General features: G+C 42.8%; 1 protein-coding gene across 4 annotated transcripts in view; it reads right to left on the reverse strand.

Moving 5' to 3' along the window:
* Window positions 1-7,530: 7,530 nt before the first annotated feature.
* Window positions 7,531-16,107, reverse strand: part of PLA2G4F (phospholipase A2 group IVF) — a 28,279-nt gene continuing 19,702 nt past the window's right edge. For all 4 annotated transcript variants that reach the window (XM_081889835.1, XM_081889836.1, XM_081889834.1 and 1 more), the window contains exons 15-20: window positions 14,067-14,204; window positions 12,850-12,957; window positions 10,659-10,853; window positions 10,248-10,414; window positions 9,855-10,041; window positions 7,531-8,415 (exon numbers count right to left, since the gene is read on the reverse strand). In XM_081889835.1, the coding sequence (XP_081745961.1) occupies window positions 8,192-8,415; window positions 9,855-10,041; window positions 10,248-10,414; window positions 10,659-10,853; window positions 12,850-12,957; window positions 14,067-14,204 (1,019 nt within the window). In that variant the 3' untranslated portion in view covers window positions 7,531-8,191. The remainder of the gene's footprint in view (window positions 8,416-9,854; window positions 10,042-10,247; window positions 10,415-10,658; window positions 10,854-12,849; window positions 12,958-14,066; window positions 14,205-16,107) is intronic.

The raw sequence follows: 16,107 nt of genomic DNA on the forward strand, positions 1-16,107 counted from the left end.
CTATTAAAATACTATTAAAAATTGCAATAAAATATATATGCAATTTGCCATTGAGCTCTACAGAGCCATCTGGTGTCACAGTCTTATAACACACTTATAATGTTAGAATTGCAGCTGTGTAACTGAGTCCTCAGGAGGAGTAGGACTTAGTTAGAAACAAACCTATGTGTCCCACCAAGTTTGTTCTCAGGCCAAAGAGTCTTTATACATATAAAAGGGTAGGATTGTGGTTCAGAGAGCCAGTGTGGTGTAGTGGTTAAGAGCGGTAGTCTCGTAATCTGGTGAACCGGGTTCGCGTCTCCGCTCCTCCACATGCAGCTGCTGGGTGACCTTGGCCCAGTCACACTTCTCTGAAGTCTCTCAGCCCCACTCACCCCACAGAGTGTTTGTTGTGGGGGAGGAAGGGAAAGGAGATTGTTAGCCGATTTGAGACTCCTTTGGGTAGTGATAAAGCAGGATATCAAATCCAAACTCTCCTCTTCTTCTTCTTCCTTCTAAAACCTACCAAAGCATTCCACGTTTGCCAAACATTGTTGATCCCTAGTTAAAACCTGAATTTAGAATTCCACTCTCACCATCTGTTGAAAATGTTTCATGTTTTGTTTTTCTGGTTACCAGTCCTTTTAATTTCATGGAAGAGAGGCAACCAAAAATGTGAAGGAAATAGAGTACTCACGTGGGTCGGCTACAGTGATATTTCTAGCTTGCAAGATTTTCACAGTGAGTTGAGAAGTGGGGGAGGTTTGGATCTGCAAAGCAAATATATGATTTGTTGAAGTCACAAAACTGAATTTAACTACACACACTTACCAGCAAAAGGAAACAGAATAGATAATCTCATAATTGTAGAATGATAAGACACAATCATATCTGAGAGGTACTTTAACCCAGAACATGAACAGTAATTTGAAGGTAAGGTTCAAAACAGATGAGGAGGTGATATTTAAAAGAACCCTTCTATGAGTTACAATCTCATAGAATCTCATACAATGCTTTACCTACTTAATCTCAAGACCTTGTACTCAGTTACACAGTTGCAAATAAAACATTTTAAATGTGTTGTAAAGTGCAGTACAAATGTGCAGTGCTTTTCTTCTTTAAAAAATGTTTAGGGGTACTCTCAAGAAAATCACCATTTTATAGTTCAAATCAGGAAAAATAATTACAGTAAGTGGGCAAAAGTACAAAGATTCACAAAATGTTTGGGGGTATACGTACCCCTGCATACCCCCAGAAAAAAGCACCACAGATGTGACACTAGATAGCAGCAATGAACTATGCAAAATTCAATGTATTCTCCAAAACGGTTTTTTAAAAAGCATTTTCACAGCGTTTTTATATATGTACAGATTCCAACCCTCACATGCTAATCTTGTTGAAATGCCCTCAAGTGTCTTGACCCTGTAGTGCATGTACTGCATATGTACACACACACCAAAAAGAAAAAGAAAAACCACACAGAATAGCCCAAAATGTGTTCCTCCGTTTGCCCCCTCCCCTTCCAGGTGATACGTTGCATAAAAAAAAACAAATTATTGAATAGCTGTACTTTTAAATTTACCTCCGGTAAACTGGTAGTTGGATCCTCAGACATCCTGTACTCCCAAGCCTCATGCAGTCAGATGAGAAAAATGTCAGGTTGTGCTTGAGGGAACTGGTTCCTTGACTGAAAGGGACTAGTCCTGGTTGTATCTGCCTTTAAAGTGACAGAACTTGGAATCGTTGTAATATAAGCAGAAACACAACCCCACCCTGAGTGATTAAAAACGAATACTTTAAGAGTGCTCCGTGCGCATATAAATAGAAAATTATTATTTTTAACAAGTTTGCACTGTATTTTTATGGTGTGGCCAACTGAGTTATGCACATCACTAGCTGACAAAATTTCAGAGTTCCTTCCCTGGTATCCATTACCAAATGTGACCTCAGAGCTTCTCCAGATGCTAAACCAAGTCATGCCCAGATTATTAAATCATGCAGTGTAGCCATCAGTTTTTACCTAGTATAATAGCCAGTACCCAGATTAGCTGTACTGCGGGGGGCTGAAGATTGCAGTACTGCCAGGAGTTTATTGTGGTTCAGGGTGGTAAAATTAAGCAGAGTACTAAAAGGCAATATGGGACACGGGTGGCGCTGTGGGTTAAACCACAGAGCCTAGGGCTTGCCGATCAGAAGGTCGGCAGTTCGAATCCCTGCAATGGGGTGAGCTCCCGTTGCTTGGTCCCTGCTCCTGCCAACCTAACCGAAAGCACGTCAAAGTGCAAGTAGATAAATAGGTACCGCTCCAGTGGGAAGGTAAACAGAGTTTCCGTGCACTGCTCTGGTTCGCCAGAAGCGGCTTAGTCATGCTGGCCACATGACCCAGAAGCTGTACACCGGCTCCCTCGGCCAATAAAGCGAGATGAGCACCGCAACCACAGAGTCGGTCACGACTGGACCTAATGGTCAGGGGCACCTTTACCTTTACCTTTAAAAGGCAATATAGATTGCAAGGGGCTCCAAAAGGATCTCTCCAAACTGGGCAAATGCACAGTAAAAAGGCAAATGTGATTCAGTGTAAGCAGATGCGATGTGATGTGATGCACATAGAGGCTAATTAGTTAAACAAATAAATCCCATCTTCACATATAAACTGATAAGGACTGAACTAGTGGTGACCAACCAGGAAAGAGTTATTTGGACTGTGGGGAATAGTTCAATGAAAGTGAAGATGTAGTTTGCAACAGCTTTGAAAAAGGTGGATTCTAAGTTAGGGATCATTGGGAAAGGAATAAAAAAATAAAACTGCCAATATAAGAATGCCCTTATATTTGGTGCAACTACACTTGGAATACTGTGTACAGCGGAACCTTGGTTTTTGAACGTAATCCATTCTGGAAGCCTGTTCAACTTCTGAAATGTTCGAAAATCAGCAAGTTCAATGGGGGAAATTGAGAAATGCGCCTCAGAAGCCGTTCGACTTCCGAGGCGTGTTCAAAAATGGAAGCATTCACTTCTGGGTTTTCGGCATTCGGCTTCCAAAACATTTGGCAGCCAAGATGTACAAAAACTGAGGTTTGACTGTGCTAGGTGAGTCTCGGGGTACCTTCCATCTCTATAGTACTATGATCTGAGGCATTTTAGCTTCCCTAGTGCTATAAAATGAGTGCATGCTATTTTCTTATTATTTAAAAAAGGTCTCACATTATGTTCATGTGTCTCACAAAGGGGGACCTGAAACTCTTACCTGCTGTATGTACAATTGCTACAATAGCTTGCAAAGTTTTCTTCCCTTTCTGGAAGGCATGAAAGTGCAGGTTTAGACACATAAGGGCTTATAATACAAGATAGTAACCAACATCTACAGCTGTTAAGTAGATGCAAATACAGTTTTCTCACACTAAATAGCTTTTCATTTGAAGAACAAGCCACCTCTGCTCAAAAAGCCTTAGAAATATTGCATATATTTGTATACAAACATCAAATCTGGTTGCTGTTGCATACATTAGGGCAGGGGTCAGCAAATTTTTTCAGCCGTGGGCCGGTCCACCGCCCCTCAGACCATGTGGTGGGCCGGACTATATTTTGAAAAAAAAATATGAACAAATTCCTGTGCACCACAAATAATCCAGAGATGCATTTTAAATAAAAGGACACATTCCACTCATGTAAAAACATGCTGATTCCTGGACCGTCCGCAGGCTGGATTGAGGTGATTGGGCCGCATCCAGCCCACAGGCCTTAGGTTGCCTACCCCTGCATTAGGACATTGCCTACTTGCAGGTGGCCTAACAGAATACCCCACTATGAGGCTGTTTCCTCACTATACCAAACCACATAGGTATCATTACACATCCGATCTGCAGAATGGCAAGGACAAATTGTGCCCCAATTACTGTCCCTGACACTGGTGGCTGATTCTACGAATTGGTGCTGTCAGCGACTGAGAGATGTCACGAGCTCCCAGCCCATGGGTGCCTGGGTGTAGGCTAAGCAAAATTCCTCACAAAGGAGGTGTCACAGTTTGACCTTAACATTTCAGGTTGTTTCTCTCACACTTATAATTGGCATGTGAAGCAAGGTCCATTTCAAAACCCAGCGTGCACTAAAGGTTTGCTTAATGTCTACTTGTTGATACAGGAAATAAACATAGCGACATGAGAAAAGCCTTAGGATAACCATTCATCCTCTTGATTCATTGCGTTGGCATCGCCAATATAAATACATGTAACCACTTCATTTAGCAATACAAAATTGTAATATTAGATCACTGCACTACTCCATCATTGTCAATCACAGCATCATACTCACATTCAGCTGTACAAAAAACACGTTTTCCTGTATAGTTTTACAAATAATTTTAACAACAAGTCACTAGAACATAATCCATATATCACCTTTAGTAACAGCGTCCAGGTCATATGATCTAGACTGTTTTGTCTGACTATTATTATTGTTAATTTCATCTGAAGATCACAGGGCAGTTTACAATATAGAAACACAAAAATAAATACCCTGAGAACACACAAAAGCAACAATGCCCCACTCATATTGTTGTTTAGTCGTTTAGTCATGTCCGACTCTTCGTGACCCCGTGGACCAGAGCACGCCAGGCAATTCTGTCTTCCACTGCCTCCCGCACTTTGGTCAAACTCATGCTGGTAGCTTCGAGAACACTATCCAACCATCTCATCCTCTGTCGTCCCCTTCTCCTTGTGCCCTCCATCTTTCCCAACATCAGGGTCTTTTCCAGGGAGTCTTCTCTTCTCATGAGGTGGCCAAAGTATTGGAACCTCAGCTTCAGGATCTGTCCTTCCAGTGAGCATTCAGGGCTGATTTCCTTCAGAATAGATAGGTTTGATCTTCTTGCAGTCCATGGGACTCTCAAGAGTCTCCCCCAGCACCATAATTCAAAAGCATCAATTCTTCGGCGATCAGCCTTCTTTATGGTCCAGCTCTTACTTCCATACATCACTACTGGGAAAACCATAGCTTTAACTATACGGACCTTTGTTGGCAAGGTGATTTCTCTGCTTTTTAAGATGCTGTCTAGGTTTGTCATCGCCTTTCTCCCAAGGAGCAGGCGTCTTTTAATTTCATGACTGCTGTCACCATCTGCAGTGATCATGGAGCCCAAGAAAGTAAAATCTCTCACTGCCTCCATTTCTTCCCCTTCTATTTGCCAGGAGGTGATGGGCCCAGTGGCCATGATCTTCGTTTTTTTGATGTTGAGCTTCAGACCATATTTTGCACTCTCCTCTTTCACCCTCAATAAAAGTTCTTTAATTCCTCCTCAGTTTCTGCCATCAAGGTTGTGCCCCACTCATAAAACAACAAAATTATTCATCTTTTAATTAAAACATATGTAATATTTAAATTTTCTAGATTCATTAAAACTTTGCCCATGCAAAAGAGCTCCTCTGGGCAGCTACTTCAGTAAGCGAAGGATGAACTGGGCCTTTTGCCGCTTCTGCTCTGGCCAGGTTCTGCAGTGCCCAGTCAGGCACAACTGTTGTCAATAGCCCTCCTCTTCTCTGTGTTCCACACTGTGGTAAGAACCTTAAGAGGATTGCTGACTTCCCACCACATATCCTCAGTGGTCCTCATGCTGTGTATAAAAGTGAATTTACAGTTCATGGTCTTTCTGCTAAGAACTCTTCACCTTTGTTTCCAATCTACTCTTCTGCTACAGCAAGTATCAACCCCCCCCCTCTCCTTTTCCAAATTATTTTTATTCAGTATCACCTATCTCAAATTATCCCACCCACCATTTTGCTGCAGAAATGATTAACTATAGGTGTAAAAATGGGTGGAGAACTATCCTCAGTTATGAATTTCCTGTTTGGTGTGATATTTAAATTATTTGTGCATTGGATGTTCCTTTTCAATGTTCGTGCATTAAAAAAAACGGAATTGGTTGAAAGGTTCACAGATTGAAAAATATACACTTCTTTTGACAAGGACCTTAAAGAGCCAAACCTGCCTCCCATGCATAAACAAGCCGCTCCGCAAGCTTAATATAAGCAAGTTGTTTGCCTTATTAGACCACTAAGAAGTACAAAAGCAGCTTTTGATACAGGACACTCAAGCTACGTCTCTGTTGCGCAGTTCAAGTTCAGTTCACGGATTGTCATGACCACTAACTATATTTCATTAAAAAAGAAACTCTTTTGGTTTAACATGTTAAGGACTTAGCATTCTCATCCAGGCGCCAAAATGTCAATACCGTTGTACCTCGGGTTACATACGCTTCAGGTTACATAAGCTTCAGGTTACAGACTCCACTAACCCAGAAATAGTGCTTCAGGTTATGAACTTTGCTTCAGTATAAGAACAGAAATCATGTTCCGGCAGTGCGGCGGCAGCAGGAGGCCCCATTAGCTAAAGTGGTGCTTCAGGTTAAGAACAGTTTCAGGTTAAGAACGAGTAGTTTGGATTTGATATCCCGCCTTTCACTCCCCTTCAGGAGTCTCAAAGCGGCTAACATTCTCCTTTCCCTTCCTCCCCCACAACAAACACTCTGTGAGGTGAGTGGGGCTGAGAGACTTCAGAGAAGTGTGACTGGCCCAAAGTCACCCAGCAGCTGCATGTGGAGGAGAGGAGACGCGAACCTGGTTCACCAGATTACGAGACTACCGCTCTTAACCACTACACCACACTGGCTCTCTTTCACTTTAACATTTCATATTTCAATCATAATGTAAATCAATAACAACAACAAAATATTTCATAGTCACCTTGGCTTAGAACTCAAAGTACAACAGCTCTTAGTGGCTAGTGGTATTGGGATGATCCAGATCTTGTTAACTGAATCCTAGAGACACTGGGCAGTAAATTCTAAAAGAACTTTTACCAAAGGTTGTATTCTAGCTGTCATTGTTCAAATGTCAAAGATAATATTAAAGATATGTAACCACTTGAAAGAACTATTTAGGCCTAGGATTAAATTAGGATTAAATAAATAAATAGGAAAATGTACGATAAGAAAACTTAAGAAATTTGATTATGACTATAATACAGTTTTATGAAATAATGATATTGGAAACTGCTACATTTAATTACAAGGAAATTCAGATGGAAGAGATTAGAAGAAGTCAAGTAATATGTTTATAAAGATAGATTTTAATTAATTAATTAAGTTTTAGTTTATGTGGTGATGTATGGGAAAATTGAAGTGTTTTATGTTTCATATTCTTTCTTTTTCTTTTTCTTATTCTTTTTCTCTTATTATTGTTTATTCTTTTTGTTATGCTTTTGTATGAAAAATAATAAATATTATTTTTTTAAAAAATCAAATGTCAAAGGTGAAACATTGCTTATTTTCACAGAGAAGGACTTTGTTCATGAATATATGACACAAGGCCATATAGTGGCTGGGTATAAATAAATTATTATTATTATTATTATTATTATTATTATTATTATTATTAAGCAATTGAAGTCCAGCATTACGTTAGCCCAGTGGACCCTATATACCTGGGTATATAAATTCAATCAATCAATCAATCAATCAATCAATGCACATGTATCAAATGCTCAGAATGACAGGGAGACTAGAAAAATATTTTTTATTTATAAAAGTTCTGTTGTGCTTCATTATCAAAATAAAGATTAACAAAAGTTTTGTAAAAAAAAAAAATCACTTCCTTGTGAATTTCAGTGATACGAAGACTCCTGTCCTCATTATTCAAACACACGGTGATTTCTTAAAATAAATAACATTCTTTGTGCACTGGTATAGAATGCCAGTCACTCAAGATGAGGGTTAAATTTGACGGTATCAGTGTTTCTTCTTCAAAGGTATTCTTTCAAAGTGTAGTAATTGCATCCCTTTACCCAGCAGAACATGTAACATTAATTTCATAATCTTTGATTAAGACTATTTACAATATGATTACAATAAAAATAAATATAAAACAGTTCTCAGATTTCCCCACCCCGATATCAGATGAAATATATACCCCAGTGGACATTCAGAAATGGACTTCTTAAATATTGGACCTGTAGCACTGGAAACCTACTGCCAAGTTTTATCCACTGAACAGAAAAAGGAAAGAACAGCTTTCTTTGTATGTAAACTTAAGTTTCCAGTGCAATCAGAAGAGAATTTCACAGTGCAACATCCATTCACATAAAAAGGACGCCACAAAGATTCATTTATTTCTACTGGGATCTTTCATAAAAGCACTGCAATCCATTCACTTCCCAGTTTTCAAATAAACCCTAATCCTCTTTTCTTCTTTCGTCTGCTTAAAGCCATACTTAATGCTTTAAAAACAGCTTCCTTGTTATTCAGTACATTATAGCGACTCAATTCTAGCAGTTTGTCAAAGTCTTCCGGTTCATAGGTGAAGTTTAGTGTCCAGTATGGCGAGTCTATTCCTCCAATCACAAAATCACCCAAGGATTTCTCCTCTTCTGATTCACGTTCTATTCCTGCAGCCAGAGGAGAGGGAAAAGATACATTGCATGAATACCTTCCTTCAAACTTGTTCTGAGGCAGGAATGAGGGGTCTGTAGTCAAACAACATCTGGAGGGCCACAACTCCCATTCTTCCTGACAACTGAGCATGTTGACTGGGGCTAATTGGAGTATGAACATGACTGCATTTTACTATATACTGCATTTTACTATACAGTGGTACCTCGCAGTGGCGTAGCGTGGGGGGTGCAGGGGGGGCGGGCCGCACCGGGCACAACATCTGGGGGTTAGGGTTAGGGGGCGCAAATCCACAGGTTAGGGGGCACAAATTACTTGCCTTGCCCCGGGTGCTGACAACCCATGCTACGCCACTGGTACCTCGGGTTACATATGCTTCAGGTTACAGACTCCACTAACCCAGAAATAGTGCTTCAGGTTAAGAACTTTGCTTCAGGATGAGAACAGAAATCGTGCTCCAGCGGCACAGCAGCAGCAGGAGGCCCCATTAGCTAAAGTGGTACTTCAGGTTAAGAACAGTTTCAGGTTAAGAACAGACCTCCGAACGAATTAAGTACTTAACCTGAGGTACCACTGTACCACATTACAAACAAGCATAATAGTTGGCTAACCATGACAATTAAATTAACTGCTCCCCGTTCTCCCAAATTTCCAAGAAAGTGTGTCTTGCGTTATAAAAAACAACATTCATGTTTCATACAAACTGCGAGACAAGGACAACTGTGATTTCAAGGCGGAATGGGAACTTTATACAAATTATTTAAAAATACAACAAAATGAACTGGACTCCTTGGCAGGTTTTGAATAAACGCATACAAATTTATTGTTGATAACATGATGGACAGGTATGTAAGGATATATACAGTTTTATAATATGCAGAGAAAATATGTGCAGCGAAATCAGGAAGAGGAGCTGAGGGAAATCCTGGGGGGGAATAAAAAATGGGGGAGATTATGTAGGTGATTATATGGCTTGATAATTTGTTATGTGGAAACTGAGCAATAAAAAAATATTTTAAAAAACCAACAACAACAACATTCATGTTTAAGATGTGTGTGTTTTTATTGGAAGTCCCAAGCAAAAATGATGATCCAAGTTCTTCATAATATTTCAGTATTGATGCTATCCCACTAGCTAATTATAAACCACTGAAATATTAAACCAGATCACCAGCATACGTGACAGAACTGGTTGGTAGGGTAGAGCCTTATTCATAAAGGAATTAGTAATTTTCTATTTAGATTTTCAAGTTCTACTCCTTAAAATAGACTGTTCTGAGGACACCCAGTTCATTTCCTCACCTTTTGCCGTTTTCCAAAACAGCTTAATGACCACACCAAAATCATGTTCAAAATGTTCAGTCAGTTCAACATTCTACTTGGGAATAACAGCTAGATACTTTGAAATGCAGGCTATGTAAGCTCACATGCTTACCTGGTGCTTTGTATTTGTGGAAGGTGTCATTAACGAGAGGGAAGTGAAGGACTATGGGAACCTTAGGATTCTCAGCATCCATAAACATATAACATTCCTTGGGATTTTCTTTATCTTCCTTGGTGAAGATGATTTCTGGGAAAGGAATGTCCCGTTCTTTGCAGTACCTCTGAGTCAATTCTAAGACCTGAAGTATGAGAGAGAGATAAAAAACGGTCAGGCAATTATTAGCACCTTTTTCCTATGCTCATTGGCTTGAACTGGAACCATACTGGAAAAAACTTCAGCTAAACCTGAACTAGTACCAAGCCAAGAAAAGCCAAGAAAACTTAACAAGCCAAAAAAAACCAACAATCTCAAGTTGACTTGGCAGGCTACAATGATTTGTCTCACCTCAAATGGCGCTTCCCAAGAATAATTGAATGATAGGATGACATCAACATCTCTCTCTGGTTGCAGTACCAAAGGGAAGGGAGAATTGATGGAAAAGCCACCATCCACAAGGTACAGACTTTCTTCCATTGGAGTCAACTTATTAGGGAAAGCGTCTAAATGAGTACCTGAAAAAAAGCAACACTATGCTAAAAATGGTGAAACAGAACCGCCAATACCTTCAATGGAAATTCAGCTTATAACTGAATGTTTTATACTAAGAGAGGAAAAGCCATGTCTGTATTTGGCACCTGACTGGATTTTAGTGGAGATCTGACACTATTAACAGAGGATTTTCACACTATGCAGGTTTCATTTGCTAATCTATAAACTTTAGGGAAGGTCGGTTTTTATTCCAAAAATAAATTTTACCTTTCCCGAGCACAAATTTATTGACCCTGATGTAATCCTTGTGCAGGTACAATCCTTGCATGAAATTAAAAGTTTCCCCAGCTGTAACACGAGACTTGAAGAAGTCCTGGAAAATCTGTATCAAGGGTCCGCCAGGTATAACCAGACGAGTCTTCAGCCTCATAGGATCCCGGAGATGGGATCGTCGACAGTCATCTACAATCATGAATCATGCGGTGTTTTTAATATATATTTATCTCCAATCTAGCCTGTGTCATCTTTAGGTTTTGAGAAAACAGATACTTCAATTAGCATGAACACTCTTTACACTTTGTGATCCCTTGTAACAATGCGCACAAGATTTGGGTATTTCACTTTGCCGTATATCTGCTGTTGAAATATTCATTTATATGAATATATAAATGCCTCTTTGTGCTGCCTCAATAAATAAAAACACAATAAATAAAATTATTTTAAATAACCAGCATTAACAAAGGAAGCAGCGTTAACAGTTACTAAGAAGGCCAGGTAAAACTGATACCAAGACTAAAAGAGTTAAGTTTGCTCCACCACATGTAAAATAATTTAAGGGTAAAGTTCAGATTTGGAGTTTAAGTGTACCTCTCATTGTTTCACCACTTGTGAATAAGACAGCCATTTCTGACTTTCATATGTGTAAATACTATGCTACCATGTGATCTGCAACTGATAGCTCTTTATATACCATTCTCACCATTGACCAGTAAACCTTCCTACAGTATTACCAATGCTAATTGATAAGAAAAGTCACAGACACTGTGACCATGTGAAACTTACTGTTATGAGTTCAAACCTGTTGGCTTTAAGTACAGCACTCATCTGTAGAGGCATCTTTCTGGGCAGAGGCAGCCAATGTGGTGTCTCCCAGATGATGTTGGACTGCAGTTCCCATCATTCCTGACCATTGGCCACAATGGCTGGGGCTGATGGAAGTTGGAGTTCAATGACATCTGGAGTGCAGCACATTGCGTAGGCAAACAATGTGCCAAGCTGTTATGAGCCACAGGAAGACAATGCACACCTATCCAAATTTGCCCCTCTTATCGGCTCAAACTTACATTCCGGGATCAAATGGAGAAGGTAGGGCTGGCTGTGAATATGGGAGGCATCCACAGACCTCCTATCACTGTAACGGCTTGGTGCACTGACTGACTCAGATGTGCACAAGGAGTAGACAGAAATAAGCTTCTGTAATACTGTCTTGGGATCCCTTCAGCAGTACATGGGAGCTACAACTGAGTTGGACGGGATCAAGCTGGTCATTAACCAGCAACAATCCCATATTTTCCCCAAGAATGATATACCGTATTTTTCGCTCTATAAGACGCACCAGACCACAAGATGCACCTAGTTTTTGGAGGAGGAAAACAAGAAAAATAATATTCTGAATCTCAGAAGCCAGAACAGCAAGAGGGATCGCTGCGCAGTGAAAGCAGCAACGGCTCTTGCTGTTCTGGCTTCTGGGATAGCTGCGCAGCCTGCGTTCTCTCCATAAGACGCACACACATTTCTCCTTACTTTTTAGGAGGGAAAAAGTGAGTCTTATAGAGCAAAAAATATGGTACATGGATTTACCTTCCCCTCTCTCCCCTGCCCCAAACATTTTATCCTCAAACAAACAACTGTATGTTAAGTTGAGTTATGATGATTGGCCCAAAGTCACACAACCCTCATTGCGGAACTTAAGATGCTCTGAATTCAAGTCGAAAACTCTATTACAGAAATATAACATGTGTTAGAATGAAGAGAGATGACTAAAAATAACATATCAGGAAAACAATCTTAAGATATGGGCCTGACTTCTAATGCTGCCAAGGAACTCCTGGTTGGCCCTGGCAGGGTCACACATTCTTCTCAACAGCTTTGTTTCAATTGCAGTTTTGTCAAACGCTTCCCTGCCTTGTAAGAAATTTTGCAATCAATTAAGCAGCTCCTCCACTTTTCTCAGGAACAAAGTTGGAATAAATCATCCCATTAGCAGATGAGAAAAATTTTGCTGGTCTTCATAGAACAAAAAGTTCAACTACCCTTTAAATTTATGCCTCTTCTGTTGACTGGCTATTGTTTGAAAGTTTCAACATTATGTTAACAAGAAGGTACATAGTCTGCCAAACCAAATTCTCAAGCAAAGGTATTATTGTGCAAAATAATGCAGAGCAACTTCGTTCCTTACCAATAACTTTGACAACATCACCAAGAGATTCTAGAAAGCTCAGTCCTGAACCAACCACCTTCAAAAACACATCATCCAGACTAGCAGCAAAGGCACTGCCCCACATTCCTGTAGAGTAATTAGGAAATTATTTTAAATCAAATTTAAAGGCTCTCCCCACTTTGGCAAACAAAAATATACACATGATCAAGGTACAGGCTACAACCTTATCTTGTGTTAGCTAATATTAAACCACAGATTCTCCACATGAAGAGGTAGGTCTGAATTCTTTGTGTGTGCTTCCTCTAGTGGTGTTTCAAATAAGATTATTTCAAAAGAGTGCACAGGACATTAGCAACACAAAGGCTGCAACTGTTTCCAGCTTAAAGCTATATGCTGGGACATTATTGCTAACTTTTGCAAAGTTGCCGCAGGTGCAACTGTTACTGCATATTTTAATTATGATTTCATGGTTGTACATTGCTCAGAATGCATTTTGGCATATAAGCCAAAGGATATGGTAGCAAGTACTTTTAAAGGCTGCGACTCATGAATAGTTTGAGATTAGATAGTTGGAAGGGGCCAGAGGACTGTCCTAAGATGCAAAATAGCAGGCCTACGAACCCACTGAAACTCCAACAGATCTACCTACAACCATCAGTGTAGCTTGTACTGTAAATGTAAAGCAGAGTGTTGTCAGGAAATGGTTTGTTATGACTCCAAGACAAATACAATAGAAGGCAAATCCTCATCCACAGATGTGCCAGCTTGTAAGGGTAGGGGGGGTGCAATATCAGGATGTCAGGGGGAGCCGGGGGCGGAACTGAATACGGTGACCCCATTGGCTGGCGGCTCCTCCTGGAACTGCCACTGGTGGGAGGCTAGCTCGATTCTCCTTCCAGAAGGAGGAGGAGGAGGAGAAGGAGGAACTAGCCATGCCACACTTGGCTCTGCGTTTTGCCTCCACGCTTTTGGGACATCACGGGGGGCGGGGGGAGCGGCTCCTACTCCAAAAATATTGAGAGGCCTGAAATGGGATCAGCCCTCAGGAGATGGCAGCCCTGCTCACCCACATCTCTACTAATGTGACCCGCAAAGACATTCCTTCTCAACTTGAAATAACAGACCATGACAAAACCCACCCAACAAAAGGCCTGTAGGCCATAACTGAGGAATCATACACATTATGCTTCATGAGGTAATTGTCTCTGCCTTACAATCAGTACAAAAGTTCATACCCTGCAGGTAGCAGATCCTGGGCTCAGAATGTTTCTTAATCAGTCGCCCCATGAAGAACTCGCTGTCAAAATCTTCTGTTCGGACAAAAGCACCATACTTGCGAAATCCAACCTCATAGGGCGTGAACTCACACCATTCTAACAGGGAAAATACCAGCACCACATCAGAAACAGGAAAGCAAACAAGGCTGCTGTACACCCCCCCCCCCAGTCAAAGCAATAAGGCTAGTTTATATGTTGCTCACATGTTTAGCATTCACATGTTCACTACAATAATGAAACTGTGCTGTCAAATCATGACATATGAAAAAAAGGGAGAGCAAAATACCGTATTTTTCGCTCTATAGGACGCACTTTTTCCCCTCCAAAAATGAAGGGGAAATGTGTGTGCGTCCTATGGAGCGAATGCAGGCTCCCTGGCTTCAGCGATAGCAAGGCAAAGCCTCCGAAGCCTGCGCTACAGAGGCTTCCCGTTGCTTCCGCTGAAGCCAGGAGAGTCTGCTCTTTGAGGCTGGCGGTGGGGAAAGCAGCGCTTCCCCCATCGCCAGCCCCAGAGGATGGGGGGCAGCAGGAAGGCGCGCGACGCCTTCCCGCTACTCTCCAACCCGGCTTTGAGGCTGGCGGGGGGGAAAGCAGCGCTTCCCCCATCGCCAGCCCCAGAGGATGGGGGGCAGCAGGAAGGCGCGCGACGCCTTCCCGCTACTCTCCAACCCGGCTTTGAGGCTGGCGGGGGGGAAAGCAGCGCTTCCCCCATCGCCAGCCCCAGAGGATGGGGGGCAGCAGGAAGGCGCGCGACGCCTTCCCGCTACTCTCCAACCCGGCTTTGAGGCTGGCGGGGGGGAAAGCAGCGCTTCCCCCATCGCCAGCCCCAGAGGATGGGGGGCAGCAGGAAGGCGCGTGACGCCTTCCCGCTACTCTCCAACCCGGCTTTGAGGCTGGCGGGGGGGAAAGCAGCGCTTCCCCCATCGCCAGCCCCAGAGGATGGGGGCAGCAGGAAGGCGCGCGACGCCTTCCCGCTACTCTCCAACCCTCCTGCGGGCTTTTGCGGGAGATGGGGGAATTCCCCCACCTCCCGCAAAAGCAGGCAAAAGCCGTGTGCTCTTTAAAGAGGCTCCGTGGCTTCTGCAGGCTTTTCTAGGAGGTGGGGGAATTCCCCCACCTCCTAGAAAAGCCCGCAGGAGCCGCGCACCCTTTAAAGAGCGCACGGCTCTTGGGGGCTTTTCCCCAAGGACGGAGAAGGGACTGACTGGCCGAGTCAGTCCCTTCTCCCTCCTGCGGGCTTTTGCGGGAGATGGGGGAATTCCCCCACCTCCCGCAAAAGCAGGCAAAAGCCGTGCGCTCTTTAAAGGTGCTGCACGGCTTTGCTGGCTTTTCCAGGAGGTGGGGGAATTTCCCCACCTCCTAGAAAAGCCCGCAGGAGCCGCGCACCCTTTAAAGAGCGCACGGCTCTTGGGGGCTTTTCCCCAAGGACGGAGAAGGGACTGACTGGCCGAGTCAGTCCCTTCTCCCTCCTGCGGGCTTTTGCGGGAGATGGGGGAATTCCCCCACCTCCCGCAAAAGCAGGCAAAAGCCGTGCGCTCTTTAAAGGAGCTGCACGGCTTTGCTGGCTTTTCCAGGAGGTGGGGGAATTCCCCCACCTCGCAGAAAAGCCTGCAAGAGCCGCGCAGCCTTTAAAGAGCGCGCAGCTCTTTGCGGGTTTTGCCCAAGGAGGGAGAAGGGACTGACTGGCCGTTTCAGTCCCTTCTCCCTCCTGGTCGAAAAGCCCGCAGGAGTCAAGCGGGGCTCCTGTGGGCTTTTGCGGGAGGTGGGGGAATTCCGCCACCTCCCGCAAAAGCAGGGAGAAGGTCTTGGAGTAGCGCACAGGCTGCGTGCAACCTGTCCACTGCTCCCAGAGCTGCGGGGGGGGGGAATCATATTTTTTCCTTGATTTCCCCCCCTGAAAACTAGGTGCGTCCTATGGTCCGGTGCGTCCAATCGTGCGAAAAATACGGTACTATGAGAGGAGTTAAGGCTTACGCAAAGTATTTCCTGACCCATCGAA

This window comes from Podarcis melisellensis (assembly GCF_964234715.1).
Source record: "Podarcis melisellensis genome assembly, chromosome: 1".
NCBI lineage: Eukaryota > Metazoa > Chordata > Lepidosauria > Squamata > Lacertidae > Podarcis > Podarcis melisellensis.